Below are 20445 nucleotides of genomic sequence, written 5' to 3'. Positions count from 1 at the left end.
TGGGACCTGGCGATTTGAAAATTCGACACCTGTATCAGAATGTCTTCTAGGTAAGGGGCTACTGCTATACCCTGCGGCCTTAGGACCACTAGGAGTGACCCTAGAACCTTCGTAAAGATTCTTGGTGCCGTAGCTAACCCAAAGGGAAGAGCCACAAACTGGTAATGCCTGTCTAGGAAGGTGAACCTGAGAAACCGATGATGATCTTTGTGTATCGGAATGTGAAGATAAGCATCCTTTAAGTCCACGGTAGTCATATATTGACCCTCCTGGATCATAGGTAGGATGGTTCGAATAGTCTCCATCTTGAAGGATGGGACCCTGAGAAATTTGTTTAGGATCTTGAGATCTAAGATTGGTCTGAAAGTTCCCTCTTTCTTGGGAACTACAAACAGATTTGAATAGAAGCCTTGCCCCTGTTCCTCCTTTGGAACTGGGTGGATCACTCCCATAACTAGGAGGTCTTGAACACAATGTAAGAATGCCTCTCTCTTTAACTGGTTTGCAGATAATTGTGAGAGATGAAATCTCCCTTTTAGAGAAGAAGCTTTGAAGTCCAGAAGATATCCCTGGGACACAATTTCCAACGCCCAGGGATCCTGGACATCTCTTGCCCAAGCCTGGGCGAAGAGAGAAAGTCTGCCCCCTACTAGATCCGTTTCCGGATCGGGCGCTGACCCTTCATGATGTTTTAGAGGCAGCAACAGGTTTTTTGGCCTGCTTTCCTTTGTTCCAAGCCTGGTTAGGTCTCCAGACCGGCTTGGACTGGGCAAAATTTCCCTCTTGTTTTGTATTAGAGGAAGTTGAAGCTGCGCCACTCTTGAAGTTTCGAAAGGAACGGAAATTAGTCTGTTTGGTCCTTAATTTGTTGGACCTATCCTGAGGAAGGGCGTGACCTTTTCCTCCAGTAATATCAGAAATTATCTCCTTCAGTCCAGGCCCGAATAGGGTCTGCCCCTTGAAGGGAATGTTGAGAAGCTTAGACTTTGAAGTAACGTCAGCTGACCAGGATTTGAGCCATAGCGCCCTACGCGCCTGAATAGCAAAACCTTTAGCTGTTAGCTTGGTTAAATGAACAACGGCATCAGAAACAAATGAATTGGCTAGCTTAAGAGCTTTAAGCTTGTCAAGGATATCATCCAATGGGGTTTCTACCTGTAGAGCCTCTTCTAGAGACTCAAACCAGAAGGCCGCAGCAGCAGTAACAGGGGCTATGCATGCAAGGGGCTGAAGAATAAAACCTTGTTGAATAAAAATTTTCTTAAGGTAACCCTCTAATTTTTTGTCCATTGGATCTAGAAAAGCACAACTGTCCTAGACAGGGATAGTTGTACGCTTCGCTAGGGTAGAGACTGCTCCCTCCACCTTAGGGACCGTTTGCCACAAGTCCCGTGTAGCGGCATCTATAGGAAACATCTTTTTAAAAACAGGAGGGGGAGAGAACGGTACACCTGGTCTATCCCATTCCTTAGTAATAATTTCTGAAAACCTCTTAGGTATTGGAAAAACATCAGTGTAAACAGGCACTGCATAGTATTTATCCAATTTACACAATTTCTCTGGGACTACAATGCGTCACAGTCATCCAGAGTTGCTAAAACCTCCCTGAGCAACACGCGGAGGTGTTCAAGCTTAAATTTAAATGTAGACATATCAGAATCAGGTTGAAGTGTCTTCCCTGAGTCAGAAAAATCACCCACAGATAGAAGCTCTCCTGCTTCGGCTTCTGCACATTGTGAGGGTATATCAGACATAGCTACTAAAGTTTCAGAGAGCTCTGTATTTGTTCTAGCCCCAGAGCTGTCTCGCTTTCCTTTTAACCCTGGCAGTTTGGACAATAACTCTGTAAGGGTATGATTCATAACTGCCGCCATGTCTTGTAAAGTATACGCAATGGGCGCGCTAGATGTACTTGCGTCCCTTGAGCGGGAGTTATAGGCTCTGAAACGTGGGGAGAGTTAGTCGGCATAACTTCCCCCTTGTCAATTTCCTCTGGTGATAAATCTTTTAAAGCCAGAATATGGTCTTTAAAATTTATAGTAAGATCAGTGCATTTGTTACACATTCTAAGAGGGGGTTCCACAATGGCTTCTAAACATAATGAACAAGGAGTTTCCTCTATGTCAGACTAGTAATGAGACCAGCAAGCTTGGAAAACACTTTAATTAATGTGAAAAAGCAGAATATAAAAAACGGTACTGTGCCTTTAAGGGAAAAAAATAAACACAAAAATTGCAAAACAGTGAAAAAAAGCAGTTAACTCTACGAAATTTTTACAGTGTGTAAAATAGACTAAAATAGCATTTCAGCCACTTGCAAATGGATGATTAACCCCTCAGGCTCAAAAACGAAGCAGAAAAACGGTAAAACCGTTATAACAGTCACAAGCAAACTGCCACAGCTCTACTGTGGCTCCTACCTGCCCATAAAACGACTTTTGTAGGCACAAAAACCCTTTACAGAGGTCCAATATGTCAGGGGACTCCTTCAGGGAAGCTGGATGTCTCAGTATGTAAAAACTACTGTGCAATTAGAGCGTGAAAATAGGCCCCTCCCACCATGCACTCAAAGTGAAAGGGCCAAAAATAACTACTCCTAGGAGAAATCTAGTAAGCCATGTGGAAAACTAGGCCCCAAATAAAGATTTATCACCCTCAGTAAAAAACGTTTTTTATATATCATGCAAACGTTTTACATACTAAGTAATAAGAGAAAGTAACATGAATATTACCCTTTACTGCAAGCATGATGCCAGTCGTTTGTTAAATCACTGTAATCAGGCTTACCTTAAATATATCAGGCACTGTCAGAATTTTCTAGACCTTATCTCTCTAGAAAAAAATATACTGAACATACCTCAGAGCAGTTAATTCTGCAGGCCGTTCCCCCTGCTGAAGTTTTCCCATACTCTTCAGTTATGTGTGAGAACAGCAGTGGACCTTAGTTACAACCTGCTAAGATCATCAAAAACCTCAGGCAAAACTCTTCTTCTAATTTCTGCCTGAGGTAAAAACAGTACAACGCCGGTACCGTTTAAAAATAACAAACTTTTGATTGAAGATAAACTACACTAATTCACCACATCTCTCTTGATACTTCCTTTCTTGTCGAGAGCTGCAAGAGAATGACTGGTAGTGGCAGTTAGGGGAGGAGCTATATAGACAGCTCGGCTGTGGGTGATCCTCTTGCAGCTTCCTGTTGGGAAGGAGAATATCTCACAAGTAATGGATGAATCCATGGACTGGATACACCTTACAAGAGAAATTCCCTTCATGTTTAACAAAAGAGGAAGAGGGGACTCCCTTGAAATTTCAAAAGGAACGAAAATTACTCTGTCTGCCCCTCTGCTTAGATGTTTTATCCTGAGGTAGGAGGTGACCCTTACCTCCCGTAATGTCAGAAATGATCTCTTTCAAGTCAGGCCCGAATAGGGTCTTACCCTTGAAAGGAATAGCCAAAAGCTTGGATTTAGAGGACACATCCGCAGACCAAGATTTTAACCATAAGGCTCTGCGCGCTAAAATGGCAAATCCTGCATTCTTAGCCGCCAATTTGGCGATCTGGAAAGCGGCATCCGTAACAAAAGAATTCGCCAGCTTAAGGGCCTTTATTCTATCTCGTATTTCCTCTAAAGAAGTCTCAGTCTTAAGGGACTCTTCTAAGGCATCAAACCAGAAGGACAGCCACCGTTGTGACTGGTACAATGCAGGCCGTCGGTTGTAATAGAAACCCTTGATGAATAAATAGCTTTTTTAGAAGACCCTCCAACTTTTTGTCCATAGGGTCTTTGAAGGCACAACTGTCCTCAATAGGGATAGTCGTACGCTTAGCCAGGGTAGAGATAGCTCCCTCCACCTTAGGGACCGTCTGCCAAGAGTCCCGAACGGTGTCAGCTATAGGGTACATTTTCCTAAAATTAGGGGAAGGTGAGAACGGGATACCCGGTCTTTCCCATTCCCGAGTGATGATTTCCGAAATTCTCTTAGGAACCGGAAAGACATCAGAATAAGAAGGAACTTCTAAGTATTTGTCCATCTTACACAATTTCTCTGGCGGTACCACGATAGAGTCACAGTTGTCCAGAGTCATCAAAACCTCCCGCAGCAACAGACGGAGGTGATCAAGTTTAAATCTGAAAGACATGACATCCGAATCTGTCTGGGGCAAAGCACTCCCTGAGTCAGATAGTTCCCCCTCGGACAGGTTCTCCCTACCCCCCAACTCAGAGCCCTGAGAGGGTACATTGGAGATAGCCATCAAGGCATCAGAAGTCGCAGGGACCACATGGGCTTCTGCCCTGCTACGCTTGCCTTGTAACACTGGCAACTTAGATAATACTTTTGTAAGGGTGGATGACATAACTGCAGCCATGTCCTGCAGAGTGAATGAAGTGGACGCTGTGGAAGAACACGGCGTCGCTTGGGCGGGTGTTAGAGGTTGAGACGCTTGGGGAGAAAGTAGCGGCATACCCCGAGTCTCATTAGTCTGAGAAACATCCTTAGGCATCTCTTTATTAAAGAATATCTGATCTTTATATTGCAATGCCATCTCAGTGCATGCGGGACAAAAAGTAAGCGGGGGTTCCCAATGGCATTTAAACAAATGGAACAAGTACTGGCTTCAAGGTCATCCATTGTAAAAAACAGAAAATCGTATTCAGTTATATCAAACACTTTTTATGCACAATCTCGTTATAGAATAAAAACAACTGTGCCTTTAAATAAAATTAAAAAAAATTTGCGCAGCACACTGTGCGAACGAAAACTCTTATAATTGTGGCCTTGAAAAATAAAAGTCGCGGTTATACGTATCCCATTAACAGTTAACTAACCTTTAAAGGATAACTGCACCCTCAAATTTAGACACTTCAAATTTAAACACCTCGCCATAGCTCTGCTGCGGTGCTTACCTGCCCCCTCTCTGAGACAAAAGAACGTCACCCGTGCAGCAGAGTGTCTAGACTGCCTGAGTTCTAACTACCCATGCGGTCCAGACAAAACACCTGAGTCAAGTATCCGTCCGACTCCCAGACAGACACTGCGCTGCTTCTACTTGCGCGCAAAAGATTGCCCCGCCCATCGTGGGCGTATCAGTGCGGAACTCCCGCGCGGCTCATTAGCATAGTTCTTTATAGCAAAAAAACAAAAATGGAGCCGCCGGAGTAGCGTTGCACCTCATAAAAGTGCCCCACATTAAGCCACTCCCCCTGTTAATGTCACATCCTAACCATGCCGCAAGAGTATTAAAAATAACGTGATCTGGAGTGCACTACTCCGAGAAATCCCCAGCATCAGCCCACACATGAAAGGGTTAAAATAGCGCATATTATATTACTACCGCACCCCATAATGATAGCAGCCTTCAGACCCGAGAATAATAGGGCACAGACATAGGCCAGTTTACAGAGAGAAAGACAGTCCTTTCTGAGGTACCAAGTGTCACAGAAAATAAGACTGCACATACCTCCATGTTGAGTAACAACATGACTCGTCCCACACTGCAAAAGGTCCTTCATCTCCTCCAGGAATCTTTGGGAACAAACTGGGTCTTAGATAAAAATTTGCTAAGACCATATTCATCAGGGCAGCCCCCAATGGGAGTCACAGAGGAACGGATGTAATCTGCACAGACCCTGTAGCTGTACCCTGAGTAAAATAGTACAAACTGGCATCATTTGAAAATAAAAAACTCTTGATTGAAGAATCTAAACTAACACCTCACTTTACCTCGCTCCTATTACTAACACAGGCAGAGAGAATGACTGGAGTGTGAGGGAAGGGAGGAGCTATATATACAGCTCTGTTGTGGTGCTCTTTGCCTCCTCCTGCTGACCAGGTGGCGATATCCCATAAGTAAGGATGAAATCCGTGGACTCGTCATATCTTGTAAAAGAAATTTGGGTTCAGTGTCCCTTTAAGAAAAAATGTAATCTATTAGAAGCATCTTTTCCTTTGCTCTTTTATTCTTTGGGGCAAACATTTTGGAAGGATACATTCTTTTTCAAATAGTCATTATGCTCACTGTCCACACAACATGAATATGTAGATCTACTTAAAACTATATACTTACAACTTCCGTTTCATCACATTGGAATCGTATAGTCGTCGTTCGGTTTCTTAAACCATCAGGACAAAGATCTCCATTGACATAGCGGAGGATCGAGATTCCATTGCCCCATGTAGGGCCTTTAGCAAGCTGACCAAGACTAACCGCCTTTAATCCATCCACCAAACAGGCTGCAGCACCATTTGGACATGAGGTGGGCCCTGAAAACAGACATGATTTTGTTTTTCTTAATTTTTTTAATCCCTAAGGATTTCAATAATCTCTTAAATTCTAATTCATTACATCATTTTATTTATTTTTTCCCCCCTTAATGTCACTTGATAACTATAGGGTCACTCACAATCCTTTAAAAAAAAAAAAAAAAAACTTATCTAATGATTTTCAACAAAGAAACATTAAAAGGGACACTGAACCCACATTTTTTCTCTCGCAATTCAGATAGAGCATGCAATTTTAAGCAACTTTCTAATTTACTCCTATTATCATTTTTTCTTCGTTCACTTGCTATCTTTATTTGAAAAAGAAGGCATCTAAGCTTTTTTGGTTCAGACTCTGGACAGCACTTTTATTGGTAAATGAAATTATCCACAAATCAGCAAGAACAACCATATTATTCACCAAAAATGGTCCGGCATCAAAACTTACATTCTTGCATTTCAAATAAAGATACCAAGAGAATTAAGAAAATTTGATAATAGGAGTAAATTAGAAAGTTGCTTAAAATTTCATGCTCTATCTGAATCACGAAAGAAAATGTTGGGTTCAGTGTCCCTTTAAGGTATGAAACACATAGCTAACGTCCTGTCTGACAGTCCCAATACAATTCTGCTCCTGAGCTGGAAACAGACAGTGGGCAAATTAGACGCAATTTACAAATCCAGCCGCCAAATAGCAGCTATGCCTAGCTCAAGCGCTGTAATGTGTTTTTAACCCTTTTGTGGTGGTTAAACAGTTACCAAGGGAAATTAATGCAAAATTAGAGCATTTTACTTTTTCATTATATGATACCTTTAAAGTGAATGTACATTTGAATGAATAAGTGCTCAGTTTTTAAAAATACTATTAAAAACAGGGGCACTTTCATTCATTAAAATTTACATTGAAGCGTGTTTTTTTTTTTTTTTTTTTTTTAAATACTTACCTTTTTCTTTAGGAATCTCAGACTGGCAATACTCCGCCCGCCTCTCATGTTGTACTTAGCATATCTATGATGAAACCGGCTTCATCCAATCGTTGCATGGCCTCAAGAGCTAGACACCTTGTGGTGCTCGCCATGATTGGAGGAAGCCAGTTTCGTCATTGCGGTGCTAAGCACAGAAGAGCTGCGGCTGGAGGATCGCCGGTCTGATTTTCCTAAAGAAAAAGGTAAGTATTTAAAAAAAACAAACGCTTCAATGTAAATTTTAATGAATGAAAGTGCTCCTGTTTTTAATAGTATTTTTAAAAACTGGGCACTTATTCATTCAAATTTACATTCACTGTAGAGGAGGAAGACAATAAATCTTGATGCAAATACTTGCTAGGCATATGATATGCAGTATTGCAGGCTGGTAACCATCCTCAGTCAATGGAAATATCTCACTCATGTAACTCCTCTGATTTAAAAGTAAAAAAAAAATAATCAATTTTAAACATCAAGTGCATTCTTAAATTAAATTCTTAAATTAAACGTCTGTAGGTTTTCTAATGTATTTTTAATATATACCTTATATACAAATGTTTGGCAGACATTTCAAATGTAATAAGAATTAATATTTCAGCATAATTTTCCTATTTTTATTAAAAAAAAAACAAAACAAAAAAAAAACACCAACCACACACCAACACCAACATAATTTATACTTACCTGATGAATTCCTTTATTTCATGGTGGTGAGTCCACAATCCTTTACTCATGGGAATTACTTTCTCTACTGCTTGGAGGAGGCAAAGATTCCCAACCCCAATACATATATTAACACATAAATAACATAATTTATGTAAGAACTTACCTGATAAATTAATTTCTTTCATAGTGGCAAGAGTCCATGAGCTAGTGACGTATGGGATATACATTCCTACCAGGAGGGGGCAAAGTTTCCCAAACCTCAAAATGCCTATAAATACACCTCCCACCTCACTCATACCTTAGTTTAACGTTTAGCCAAGAAGTGAGGTGTAAAAAACTGAGTAAAAAGCATACAAAAAGAGGAACTGGAAAAAATAATGTGCTTTATACAAAAAAATCATAACCACAAAAAAAGGGTGGGTCTCATGGACTCCTGAAATGAATTTATCAGGTAAGTACTTACATAAATTATGTTTTCTTTCATGTAAGTGGCAAGAGTCCATGAGCTAGTGACGTATGGGATATAATACCAAAGATGTGGAAGTCCACGAGTCACTAGAGAGGGAGGGATGAAATAAAAACAGCTATTTCCACTGAGAAATTAAATGCAAAAAAATAATAAAGTTTTCTTAAAAAATTCAAAAAAATCAAAACAAAAAGGCATTAGAATCAGACAACTGCCTGAAGAACATTTCTACCAAAGGCTGCTTCCAAAGAAGAAAATACATCAAAATGGTAAAATTTAGTATGCAAAGACGACCAAGTTGCTGCTTTGCAAATTTGATCAACTGAAGCTTCATTCTTAAGAGCCCAAGAAGTGGCAACTGATCGAGTAGAATGAATTGTAATTCTCTAAGGAGGAGATTTCCCCGCCTCCAGATAAGCTTTGTGAATCAAAAGACTCAGTCAAGAAGCCAGAGAAATAGCAGCAGCTTTCTGACCTTTCCTGGAGCCAGAAAAAATAAATAGACTAGAAGTCTTTCTGAAATCTTTAGTAGCCTCAACATAATATTTCAAAAAACTTTTACCACTTCCAAAGAATGTAAAGACCTTTCAAGAGTATTCTTAGGATTAGGACACAAAGAAGGAACAACAATTTCCCTATTGATGTTGTTAGAATTTACAACTTTAGGCAAAAATTTAAATGAAGTCCGCAAAACAGCTTTATCTTGATGGAAAATCAGATAAGGAGACTCACAAGAGAGAGCAGACTATTCAGAAACTCTTCTAGCAGAAGAGATAGCCAAAAGAAATAATACTTTCCAAAAAAGCAAATTAATGTCTAGAGAATGCATAGGCTCAAAAGGAGGAGCCTGTAAAGTTTTCAAAACCAAATTGAGACTCCAAGGAGGAGAAATAGATTTAATAACAGGTTTAATACGAATCAAAGCCTAAAAAAAACAGTGAATATCAGGAAGTTTAGCAATCTTTCTATGAAATAAAATAGAAAGAGCAGAAATTTGTCCTTTCAAAGTATTTGCAGACAAACCCTTATCCAACCCATCCTGAAGAAACTATAAAATCCTAGGCATTCTAAAAGAATGCCAAGAATAATCATGGAGTTGAACACCATGAAATATAAGTTTTCCAAACCCGATAATAAATTTTCCTTGAAACAGACTTATGAGCCTGTATCATAGTGCTAATCACTGAGGCAGAGAAACCTCTATGACTAAGCACTAAGTGTTCAATTTCCATGCCATCAAATTTAGAGATTTGAGATCCTGATGGAAAAACGGTCCCTGAGACAGAAGGTCTGGCCTTAAAGGAAGTGGCCAAGGCTGGCAAATGAATATCTGCATACCAAAACCTGAGAGGCCAAGCTGGTGCTATCCGAAACACATAAGATTGTTCCATTATGATCTTGGAGATCACCCTTGGAAGAAGAACCAGAGGTTGGTAAAACCAAGGAACTGCTAAAGCATCCACCATCTCCGCCTGAGGATCCTTGGACCTGGAAAGGTATCCTAAAAGCTTCTTGTTCAGACGTGAGGCCATCAGATCTTTTTCTGGAGGACCCCACATCTGTACCAATTGAAAAAAACATCTGGATGGAGAGACCACTCTCCCGTATGTAAAGTCTGACGACTGAGATAATTTACTTCCCAATTGTCTACTCCTGGGATATGAATCGCAGAAATTTGACAAGATTTAGATTCCACCCAAGAAAGTCTTAGAGATAGGACTGAGTCCACCCTTGATGACTGACATATGCCACTGTAGTGACATTGTTTGAAGTCGAATATAAAGTTCTCTCTTCAACAGAGGCCAAGCCTGAAGAGCTCTGAAAATAGCACAGAGTTCTAAAATATTGATTGGCAACCTCGCCTCCTGAGGTTCCCAAACCCCTTGTGCTGTTAGAGACCCCCAGACAGCTCCCCAACCTGAAAGACTTGCATCTGTTGTGATCACAGTCCAGGAAGGACAAACAATAAGGTGATGGTTTAACCACCAAGTCAGTGTTGAATGTTGGGATTAAGTATATCAACTGTGATATCTGAGTATAATCCCTGCACCATTGGTGCAACATGCAAATCTGTAGAGGTCTCATATGAAAACAAGCAAAGGTGATTGCGCCCAATGCTGCAGTCATAAGACCTAAAACTTCCATGTACATAGCCACTGAAGGAAATGATAGAGACTGAAGGTTAAGACAAGCTAAAACTAACTTCATTTGTCTCTTTTCTGTCAAAGAAAGAGTCATGGACACTGAAATCTATTTAGAAACCTAAAAAAGGTGACCCTTGTCTGAGGAATCAAAAAATTATTTTTTAAATTGATCCTCCAACCATGTTTTTGAAGAAACCACACAAGTTGTTTCGTGTGAGATTCTGCTAAATGAAAAGATTGAGCTAGTACCAAGATATCGTCCAAATAAGGAAACACCGCAATACCCTGCTCTCTGATTACAGATAGAAGGGCACTGAGAACCTTTGAAAAGATTCTCAGAGCTGTTGCTAGACCAAATGTAAGAGAGTGACACATTGGTAATGCTTGTCTAGAAAGGAGAATCTCAGAAACCGATAGTGGTCTGGTTGAATCGGAATGTGAAGATAAGCGTCCTGTAAGTCTATTGTGGACCAGAATAGTCCTTATAGTCACCATCTTGAAAGTTGGGACTCTTACAAAACGATTTAGAGTTTTTAGATCCAGAATTGGTCTGAATTAATCTTCCTTCTTTGGGACAATGAACAGATTTGAATAAAAACCCAAACCCTGTTCCGGAACTGGAACAATCACCCCTGAAAACTCTATATCTGAAACACACTTCAGAAAAGCGTGAGCCTTCACAGGGTTTGTTGGAACATGGAAAAGAGAGAATCTTCCCATGGGAGGTCTTATTCTGAAACCTATTCGATACCCCAGAGAAACAATATCCTGAATCCACTGATTTTGGACAGAATCTGCCCAAATGTCTTGAAACAATTTCAATCTGCCCCCACCAGTTGAACTGGTTTGAGGGCCGCACCTTCATGCAGTCTTAGGGGCTGTACTGTATTTGGTATCTTATAAGGCTTGGATTTATTCCAATTCGTGGATGGTCTCCAATTGGAACCAGAGGCCTTAGGGGAAGGAGTGTTTTGTTTGTTCTTTAATCTGACGAAAGGAACGAAAACGATTGGGAGCTTTAAATTTACCCTTAGATTTCTTATCTTGGGGCAGAAAAACTCCTTTACCCCCAGTGAAAGTGGATATAATAGAATCCAATTGAGAACCAAATAAATTATTACCTTGAAAAGATAGAGATTGTAATCTAGAATTAGAAACCATATCAGCCTTTCATGATTTAAGCCATAAAGCTCTACTAGATAGAATAGCTAAAGACATAGATTTGATATCAATCTTAATAATATCAAATATAGCATCACAAATGAAATGATTAGCATGTTGAAGTAAAAGAACAATGCTAGACAAATCAGGATCTGATAACGGCTGTGCTAGACTGTCCAACCAAAAAGTTGAAGCGCCAGCAACATCAGCTATAGAAATAGGTCTAAGAATTTAGCCAGTATGTAAATATGCCTTCATAAGATAAGATTCAATCTTCCTATCTAAGGGATCCTTAAAAGAAGTACTATCTTCCATAGAAATAGTAGTACGTTTGGCAAGCCATCAACCTGAGGGACTTTCTCCCAAAGCTCTAAATTGGACACAGGTAAAGGATACAATTTTTTAAACCTAGAAGAAGGATTAAAAGAAGAACTAGGCTTAGACCATTCCTTAGTAATCATATTAGAGATAGCATCTGGAATGGGAAAAAACTTTAGGAGTAATCTCAGAAGTCTTAAAAACAGAATAAAAATGTTTGACATTCTTGTTATAAAGAGGACTAGATTCCTCAATACCCAAAGTAAACAATACTTCCTTTAACAAAGAACGAATATATTCAATCTTAAAAAGAAAGGTTGATTTATTAATTTCAGTGTCTGAAGTAGGATCCTCTGAGCCAGAAAACTCCTCATCAGCATAAAATACTTCAGTATGTTGTTAATCAATACAAACTTCATCAGATTTATTAGGAGAGACCTTTTACATTTATTTGAAGGCAGAATAGCAGTCATAGCCTTCTCTATGGCCGCAGCAACATAATCTTTTATATCTGCAGGAATATCATGTACATTAGACTGTAAAGGTTTAACAGTAAATGCATTTGTACTTATGAAACAATTTCTCATAACAAGTGCCACATACTTGAGCTGAAGAAGGAAGATCAGCCGATTTACAACATACACACTAAGCTTTGGTAGATTTGTTTTCAGGCAACTTGGTTCCTACAGTAACATCAGAGGTAGGATCAGTTTGAGACATCTTGCAAAATGTAACAAAAAGAAAAAACAACATTTAAACAAAATATCAAATTTCCTCAAAATAGCAGTTTCAGGAATGGGAAAAAATGCTTATAAAAAATACTAATATGCAAAACAAAAGCAAACATAGCCCTCTGTAACAAATGAAAGCAGAGAACAAAAGATGGAGAGACTTAATATAAAAATTTTTTTAGCGCCAACAATGACGCTAACAAAGATGACACAAATGCAGAGAAAAAAAAAAAAACTATTGGCGCCAAGGTTAACAGGAAATGACACAATTCACGTCATAACAGGCGCCAAAAAAAAAAAAATTGCTTCAGCAAAGGCGCAAGAAATGACATGACTCACGTCACAAACAAACGCAACCTCCGCGCCAAAAATATTTGCGCCAAGAATGACGGAATAAATGAAAGCATTTTGGATCATCGCATGTCTAATTTGCCCGGGAACCCCAGGTAAGAATTTTTTTTACTAAATTACTCCCAAAACATAATTTTCCATGCTGAAACTGTTAGACTGCAAAGGGAAATAAACATAGACCTGACTCATGGCAAATATATGCAATATATATTAGAACTTTAAAATATAAAGTGCCAAACATAGCTGAGAGTGTCTTAAAAAAAAGATATATACTTACCTGAAGACACCCATCCACATATAGCAGAAAGCCAAACCAGTACTGAAACATATCAGCAGAGGTAATAGTAGAGGAGTATAATGTCGATCTGTAAATGGAGGTGGCAGATGAATCCCCACAACCAAATTACAGAGAGCCTTAGAATAGATTTCCCATAGGTGAAAACATGGCGTCCTCAGGCAATACGCCCTTCACATCCCAGACAAACACTGTACTTTGAGAGGAATTGGGCTTCAAAATGCTTAGAAACACACACAGTTCCCATAGAGCACAATTTAAAGGCACCTTTCAGTGCCGTTTTTTTCTCTAACACCCCACAGCCGCCGACTTTAGAACCCAAAAACTGCTAAGTGCAATAAAAATAAAAAAAAGAAGAAACTATATATTTAAAAAAAAAAAAACAAACAAAAAAAAAAGAAAAGAAAAAAAAAACCAACACTTAAAGTGATGGTAAATCCTAGCATTTGTGAAACGCTAGGATTTACCATTGGAAAATATAAAGGAGACTTTCAGTCATGAAGTATAAAATACTTCATGCTGAAAGTTCCATTATTTGTGGGAAGCGTTTGCTGCACTGAGCTCCTCAGGCAGCCCACGGCAGAACGGCTATTGGCTGTGAGGTGACATTTTCACCTCTTATCCAATAGCCGTGTGGGTTAGCACGGCTATTGACTAAGTGTATTTTATACTTCATGACTGAAAGTCCCCTTTATTTGTTCCACTGCTAAATCCTAGCTTTTCACAAACCATCTACCATCTCTTTAAGTTTGGGGGCAATTGGGGGACATTTAGAAAATTAACCAGAGGTCTGACCCTCTGGTTAATTTTCTGAGCAAACAGAACTGAAACAGAACTGTGAAAACAGAAATCTGCCATTTCAGAGAACTGGCAGATAAAGCCTCTAGACCATTCTGCAAAAACTGAAGAATACTTGGAAATCCAAAGGAATGCCAGGAAAAAACATGATCTATACACCAGGAAATGTAAGCTTTCCAAACCTTGTGATAAATCTTCCTAGACACTGGCTTATGAGCACGAATCAGTCTTAAAGGGATAGTATACTGTAAAATAGTTTTTCCCTTAATGTGTTTACAATTGCTTTTTTACCAACTAAAGAGTAAAAAATGTATGAATATTAGCTTTTTAAGGTTTATTTGTGTATATTAAAGCTCTGATTTTGTGTTTTGGAGCCACAACCTAATAAAATGGGTTGAGCTTGTAGGTATAATCAGATCTCATTACTTTATCACATTGTGTACAAAACAAAATTTATGCTTACCTGATACATTTATTTATTTCTTGACACGGTGAGTCCACAGATCATCTAATTACTATTGGGAATATCACTCCTGCCCAGCAGGAGGTGGAAAAGAGCACCACAGCAAAGCTATTAAATATCACCTCCCTCCCCTACAACCCCAGTCATTCGACCGAAGCAAGGAGAGAAAGGAAGCAACAAGGTGCAGAGGTGTCTGAAGTTTATAACAAAAAAAAACCCTGTCCTTAAGAAACCAGGGCGGGCAGTGGACTCACTGTGTCAAGAAATATATCAGGTAAGCATACATTTTGTTTTCTTTCTAATGACATGGTGAGTCCATAGATCTTCTGATTACTATTGGGAATCAATGCCCATGCTAGAGGACACAGATGATAAGGGACGGACAAGAGAGGGAACCTAAATGGAAGGCACCACTGCTTGAAGAACCTTTCTCCGAAAAGAATAAAATTTATAGAATTTAGAAAAAGTGTGAAGAGAGGACCAAGTTGCAGCCTTGCAAATCTGTTCCACAAAAGCTTAATTTTTGAATGCCCAGGAAGAGGAAACGGCCCTCGTAGAATGAGCCATAACTCTCTCAGGAGGCTGCTGTCCAGAAGTTTCATAGGCCAATCGAATTATACTCTTCAACCACAAAGAAAGAAGTTGACGTAGCCTTCTTACCCTTACGTTTCGCAGAGAAAACAACAGAGCCGAAGACTGGCGAAACTCCTTAGTCGCCTGTAAATAGAATTTCAACGCATGCACCACATCTAGGTTGTGCAGCAGACGCTCTTTATGGGAAGAAGGGTTAGGACATAAAGAAGAAACAACAATTTCTTGATTAATGTTCCTATCCGAAACAACCTTAGGAAGGAAACCCAACATAATATGCAGAACTACCTTATCAGAATGAAAAATAAGATAAGGGGATTCATATTGCAACGCTGAGAGTTCTGAGAGACTACAGGCAGAAGAAATTGCAACAAGAAACAAAACTTTCCAAGATAATAAATATCTAGGGAATGCATAGGCTCAAACGGAGCCTGTTGAAGAACTTTAAGAACAAGGTTAAGTCTCCAGGGAGGAGTAACAGGTTTGAACACAGGCATGATTCTGACTAAGGCCTGACAAAAGGATTGCACATCCGGTATATCCGCCAAACCTTTATGTAACAAAATAGACAAGGCAGATATTTGACCCTTCAAAGAACTTGCCGATAATCCCTTCTCCAAACCCTCTTGGAGAAAAGACAAAATTCTAGGCATTCGAACTCTACTCCAAGAGTAGCCTCTGGATTCACACCAATGCAGATATTTACGCCATATCTTGTAGAAAATCTTCCTGGTAACAGGCTTCCGAGTCTGAATCATGGTCTCAATGATCGACTCAGAAAAACCACTCTTAGATAAAATTAAGCGTTCAATCTTCAAGCAGTCAGCTTCAGATAAACTACATTTGGGTGAAGGAAGGGCCCTTGAAGTAGAAGGTCCTTCCTCAGCGGAAGTCTCCAAGGAGGGAGAGATGACATCTCCACCAGGTCTGCATACTAGATCCTGCGAGGCCACGCCGGGTCAAAGAGGATCACTGACGCCCTCTCCTGTTTAATTCGGGCAATGACCTGAGGAAGAAGAGCGATCGGAGGAAATAGGTATGCGAGACTGAAATTCCAAGGGACCCCCAGCGCATCTATCAGTACAGCCTGAGGATCCCTTGACCTCGACCAGTACCTCGGGAGCTTGGCATTCTGAAGAGATGCCATGAGATCCAGATATGGCTGTCCCCATTTGAGAATCAAGCTTGAAAACACTTCCGCATGGAGTTCCCACTCCCCTGGGTGAAAGGTCTGTCTGCTCAGAAAATCCACTTCCCAATTGTCCACTCCTGGGATGTGGATTGCAGATAGACAGCAGTTGTGGGTTTCCGCCCACCGAATAATCTTGGCAACCTCTTCCATGGCCAAGGAACTCCGAGTCCCCCCCCCCTGATGGTTGATGTAAGCCACCGAAGTTATGTTGTCCGACTGGAACTTGATAAACCGGGCCGAAGCTAACTGAGGCCAGGCTAGAAGAGCATTGAAGATTGCCCTCAGCTCCAGAATGTTTATGGGGAGAACAGACTCCTCCTGAGTCCATGTCCCCTGAGCCTTTAGGGAGCATCAGACTGCTCCCCATCCCAGCAGGCTGGCGTCCGTTGTCACAATCACCCAGGTGGGTCTTCGAAAGCAGGTTCCCTGGGAGAGGTGATCCTGAGACACCCACCAAAGAAGAGAATCTCTTGTTGCCTGAGCTAACTGTAATTGCATAGACAGATTCGCATAATCCCCGTTCCATTGACTTAGCATGCATAACTGCAGAGGTCCAAGGTGGAAATGGGTAAACGGAATGATGTCCATGGCAGCTACCATCAGACCGATTACCTCCATACTTTGAGCCACTGACAGCAGGAGGAGAGGACTGAAGGGCTAGACAGGAGTCTAAGATCTTTGATATTCTGATCTCTGTTAGAAATATTGTCATCGATAGGGAGTCTATTATGGTTCCCAAGAATACTACTCTTGTAGCCGGAATTAAAGAACACTTTCCTAGATTCACCTTCCATCTGTGAGATTGCAGGAAGGATAACATCTCCGAGAGATCCCAGGACCTTTGAAAAAATTCTGGGAGCTGTGGCAAGGCCAAATGGAAGAGCCACAAACTGGAAGTGTTTGTCTAGAAAAGCGAACCTCAGAAACTTGTTATGGTCCTTGTGTATGGGAACATGCAGTTACCTACCGTTGTCATAAATTGACCCTCTTGAACCAAGGGAAGAATAGAATGAATAGTCTCCATCTTGAAGGACAGTACTCCGAAGAACTTGTTTAGACTTTTGAGGTCTAGAATTGGTCTGAAAGTTCCCTCTTTTTTTGGGAACTACAAACAGATTGGAGTAAAAACCCAGACCCTGTTCCTGCAGTGGAACAGGAACTATCACTCCCAGAGTGGAAAGGTCTCGAAAACCGTGTAAGAACGCCTCTTTTTTTATCTGGTCTACAGATCATCTTGAGAGCAGAAACCTGCCCCTGGGAGGAAAGGTCTTGAACTCTAGTTTGTATCCCTGGGACACGAAGTCCACTGCCCAGGGATCCTGAACATCCCGAACCCACGCCTGAGCAAAGAAAGAAAGTCTGCCCCCCACAAGATCCGGTCCCGGATCAGGGGCAGACCCTTCATGCTGACTGAGTCAGTAGCGGGTTTCTTAGATTGCTTTCCCTTGTTCCAAGACTGATTGGACCTCCAGGAAGGCTTGGACTGTTCCTGCTTTGTAGAGGGAGAGGAAGGCTTACCCTTGAAATTTCGAAAGGAACAAAAATTACTCTGACGTCCCTTCTGCTTATTCCTCTTATCCTGAGGGAGGAAATGGCCCTTTCCACGCGCAATGTCGGAAATGATCTCCACCAATCCTGGCCCAAACAAGGTCTTACCCTTGTCAGGAATCGCCAAAAGCTTAGACTTAGATGACACATCCACAGACCAGGATTTTAACCATAAGGCTCTGCGGGCCAGTACGACAAACCCAGAAATTTTAGCTCCCAGCTTGATAACCTGTAGGGAAGCATCAATAATAAAGGAATTGGCCAACTTAAGGGCCTTGATCCTATCCTGTATCTCTTCAAGGGGAGTGTCTGTCTGAATAGAATCAGACAACACATCAAACCAGTATGCCGCCGCACTAGTGACGGTAGCAATATACACCGCAGGTTGCCATTGTAAACCCTAGTGAACATACATCTTTTTGAGCAACCCCTCTAACTTCTTATCCATAGGATCTTTAAAGGAACAACTATCCTCTATGGGAATAGTGGTTCTCTTGGCTAAAGTGGAAATTGCCCCTTCCACCTTGGGGACCGTTTGCCAAGACTCCTTGATAGAGTCTGCTATAGGAAACATCTTTTTAAAAATAGGGTATGGAGAAAAAGGGATACCCGGTCTCTCCCATTCCCTAGCAATAATCTCTGTAGCCCAATCTGGTACAGGGAAAACCTCCACCATGGAAGGTACATCAAAATACTTGTTTAGCTTGCTAGACTTCTTAGGATTGACTACGGCCGTAGTGTCGGAGTCGTTTAAGGTAGCCAAAACCTCCTTAAGTAACAAACGGAGGTGTTCCAGCTTAAACCTGAAGGATACAAATTCAGCATCAGAAAAAGGAGTTACATTGTCAGTCTGAGATTTCACCCTCAGATGCTACCGAAGTATCTTCCTCCTCAGACTTCTGGGAGGGAACATTCGCAATAGCCACGACTGTGTCATAAACCTTACTCACTGATTCTTTACATTTCCTTTTGCGCTTTCCCTGCAGCATGGGAAAAGCAGACAACGCCTCTTGGTCCATCTTAACTCACAATGGAACAAATTACCACTAAATAAACTTACATTTTTGATAAAATTAAAATACAAAAAAACGTTACTGTCTCTTTAAATTTAAAACGTAACTTTTTTATTTTTTGTAGCAAGGGAATAGATAAAAACACACAAACTCTCCGGACAACCTCTACACCTCAGCTTAGCTTTGCTGAGGTGCCTACCTGCCCTGCTGACACCGGATAGTATTTCCCTTTAGTAGAAGCAATCCGGAACTCGTCTTGAAGCAGAGTTAAAAGCTGTCCGGTCTAACAACGCTGTATAAGCATTTAGCTTGCGCTTCCCTGCGTCCGACTCTGCTAACTGATCTAGTCACCCCTCTATATCAGGAAGTGAAAAAGGAAAAAAGGCGCGCAACAGCAATTGCAGCATCAGCTAGCCCCGTGGGCGTCTAAAAAAATGAACCTCCTGCAAATGTTTCTTGAAGTCAAGCCGCCAGGAGAAGTGAACGCCACACCAAACATCGCCTTATATAAACTCCTCAGCCCCAGTGCCTGAAATAACAAATACTGCCTTTATATGTTCCCCAAAACATATAGGAGAAATTGTGTCCCATTTATTAATGGAAATAAAGTGCCCAATTTTTCCTGCATTTGAGCCCACAAAAAATAAACTCAGCACTTACCTCATAGATCTGCCAGGCAGCAAGGCAGCTCACAAGGTTTGAGAGGTCTTCTCCCTCACATGGATCTGTGGAAAAAGAGATAAAGACTGAGTAATCTTACTCAGGCTTTCAGTATTATGGCAGCATTACCTACATGGGAGGCACAGTGAGGATTGTACCCCACAAGTTCCCATTGCTTGAAAGCCACCACTCCTCTACTGAAGAGACTGATATGGACTACGGCTACACCCTAGGACAAAGCAGAACAATCTTGCACTGATGAAAAAAGGAAATTTATTCTTACCTGATAAATTTATTTCTTTTACGATACGATGAGTCCACAGATGTCATCCTTACTTGTGGGATATCGCCTACTGGTCAGCAGGAGGAGGCAAAGAGCACCACAGCAGAGCTGTATATATAGCTCCTCCCTTCCCTCCCACTCCAGTCATTCGACCGAAGTTAGGAATAGAAAGGAAAAGCCAAGGTGCAGAGGTGACTGAAGTTTAACAAAATTAAAGACCTGTCTTAGAAAAACAGGGTGGGCCGTGGACTCATCGTATAGTAAAAGAAACAAATTTATCAGGTAAGAATAAATTTCCTTTTCTTTTAAAAGATATGATGAGTCCACGGATTTCATCCTTACTTGTGGGATACAATACCAAAGCCAGTACACGGATGAAACGGGAGGGACAAGACAGGGAACCTAAACGCAAGGCACCACTGCTTGAAGAACTTTCCTCCCAAAAACAGCCTCAGACGAGGCAAAAGTATCGAATTTGTAAAATTTGGAAAAAGTGTGAAGAGACGACCAAGTTGCAGCTTTGCAAATCTGTTCAAC

The 20445-nt window shown here is 40.9% G+C and overlaps 1 protein-coding gene across 1 annotated transcript in view; it reads right to left on the bottom strand.

The window, feature by feature from the left end:
* The window catches only part of IGF2R (insulin like growth factor 2 receptor), a gene marked incomplete in the record, with an annotated part of 598770 nt that overhangs the window by 149631 nt on the left and 428694 nt on the right, over positions 1-20445 (bottom strand). Inside the window, 1 exon segment of the mRNA XM_053711175.1 lies at positions 6070-6266. Coding sequence (XP_053567150.1) covers positions 6070-6266 — 197 coding nt within the window.

Source organism: Bombina bombina, chromosome 4 (genome assembly GCF_027579735.1).
Source record: "Bombina bombina isolate aBomBom1 chromosome 4, aBomBom1.pri, whole genome shotgun sequence".
Lineage (NCBI taxonomy): Eukaryota > Metazoa > Chordata > Amphibia > Anura > Bombinatoridae > Bombina > Bombina bombina.
This window is presented reverse-complemented; position numbering and strand designations above follow the sequence as displayed.